The 1,590-nt window shown below is 30.6% G+C and overlaps 1 protein-coding gene across 1 annotated transcript in view; it reads right to left on the minus strand.

Moving 5' to 3' along the window:
* Positions 1-645: 645 nt before the first annotated feature.
* Positions 646-1,590, minus strand: part of LOC115236924 — a 10,303-nt gene continuing 9,358 nt past the window's right edge. Inside the window, exons 5-6 of the mRNA XM_029809662.1 lie at positions 879-998; positions 646-836 (exon numbers count right to left, since the gene is read on the minus strand). Coding sequence (XP_029665522.1) covers positions 678-836; positions 879-998 — 279 coding nt within the window. The 3' untranslated portion in view covers positions 646-677. The remainder of the gene's footprint in view (positions 837-878; positions 999-1,590) is intronic.

Here is a 1,590-nt window from a genome sequence, read left to right on the forward strand (position 1 = left end):
TAAAGCACACTTTGTCGCAAAGCTTTGGCAAAACGTGATTTTAACGTTCTTGGCTATCTGGGTATTTATTTCTCTCCAACATAAACATTTACAATATAAAAGTTATTTTAATTAACTTAAGACTAGGCACGTCACAGATACAATTTTTTAAAATTACAGTCAATCAAAAACTCAGTCTTAATCGACATTTCAATCACAAAAAATAAAATTAGCGCGCATATAAAATAAAAAATATTTTTAAATTAGAATACAAAGGAACATGTTGATATATATTACTACAGTTTACAAAGAATATTAAGTTTAAGACATTAACCGCATATTATTTCGATGTATAAACAAAAAATATGAGAAAATAAAAGATTAGAAATTATATTTAATTTAAAGTTACTCGTAATAAGTGTAACTCGGTAACTTAATACTAATCTGAGAATGAAGACTGAAAAATAACATTTTGCTAAATCTTTATGACCTAAGCTATTACAACTTTATAAAATTAGTAATGCACTGTGTGATGAAAACAATCTAACTTTGTTTCATTAAATAAAAAATTAAATGATTATTGTTTGAAAGTAAAAATATATAATTGTATAATATTACAACTTCTCTTCTCTTATCTTAATCAAAAATATTAGAAATAACTAATAAAAAAAGTTATGAAACATAAACATTTTGCCCAACTACTTTGCAGTGTTCACTTCTAATTTTCTTTTTACACACCTTTTCCCATAAGTTTCATTATCTTGTTTACGCCATGGGGCATTGGCCAACCATGTTTTCATGGTTTCTTCTGCTTCGAAAAGTGCTGTATCATCAAATTTGATCAACAATGAACCTGAAACAGATATATGGAATCACACTCAAATCAATACCCAGCTAACCATTTGCTTGCGGATTGTTAACAAACGGCAAACAATTCCCTGTGAACCGAGGCTGCCAAATTCAGGGCCTACTGTGTCCTCGAGTGCGCCCCAATTGCAACCAAAAGTTGAAATCATATCCTGATGTCAAATTGGGTACAACACCAAAGCAGATCTGTCACTAGCAGTGCGACGACAGATTGACGCAACAAATCGAGAGCAGGTTTGTCAACCGCAGACCGACAACAAATTTGCGCCAAATGCCCAGCAGATCTACGGCAATTTTCGACGACAAAAATTAGATCAGTTACAGTATTAATATATAATAATACATATTAATGTGTTAAAACATATAGGTAAATTTAAATAATTTGATTTATAAAATTAAAGATTTTTTTGGACAGGAATTGCCCGAATAAGTAAAAATCGAACAATTATTTGTTCGATTTTCCAAAAATCAGTTCAATATTTGAATTATCCTGTATAGGCATCGTGTCAAAAATTGAACTGATAGAGATAGATATATTACAATATTATTAGTCACATTTTGCAGGCTTTATATACACTCATGACAAAAACTTGAATACGAGTATAGATATGAATAACACGCCGCATAGCGGTAAACGACTGAACTATACTATTTCAAATAATAGAATTTTGTAATACTTTGTCATATTCTGCTTGGTTTTTGCTGCCAATATGCCATTAGATTGTGCACGCCAGATCTTGCTCA

This window comes from Formica exsecta, unplaced genomic scaffold (assembly GCF_003651465.1).
Source record: "Formica exsecta isolate Colony F162 unplaced genomic scaffold, ASM365146v1 scaffold2648, whole genome shotgun sequence".
NCBI classification, from domain to species: Eukaryota; Metazoa; Arthropoda; class Insecta; order Hymenoptera; family Formicidae; genus Formica; species Formica exsecta.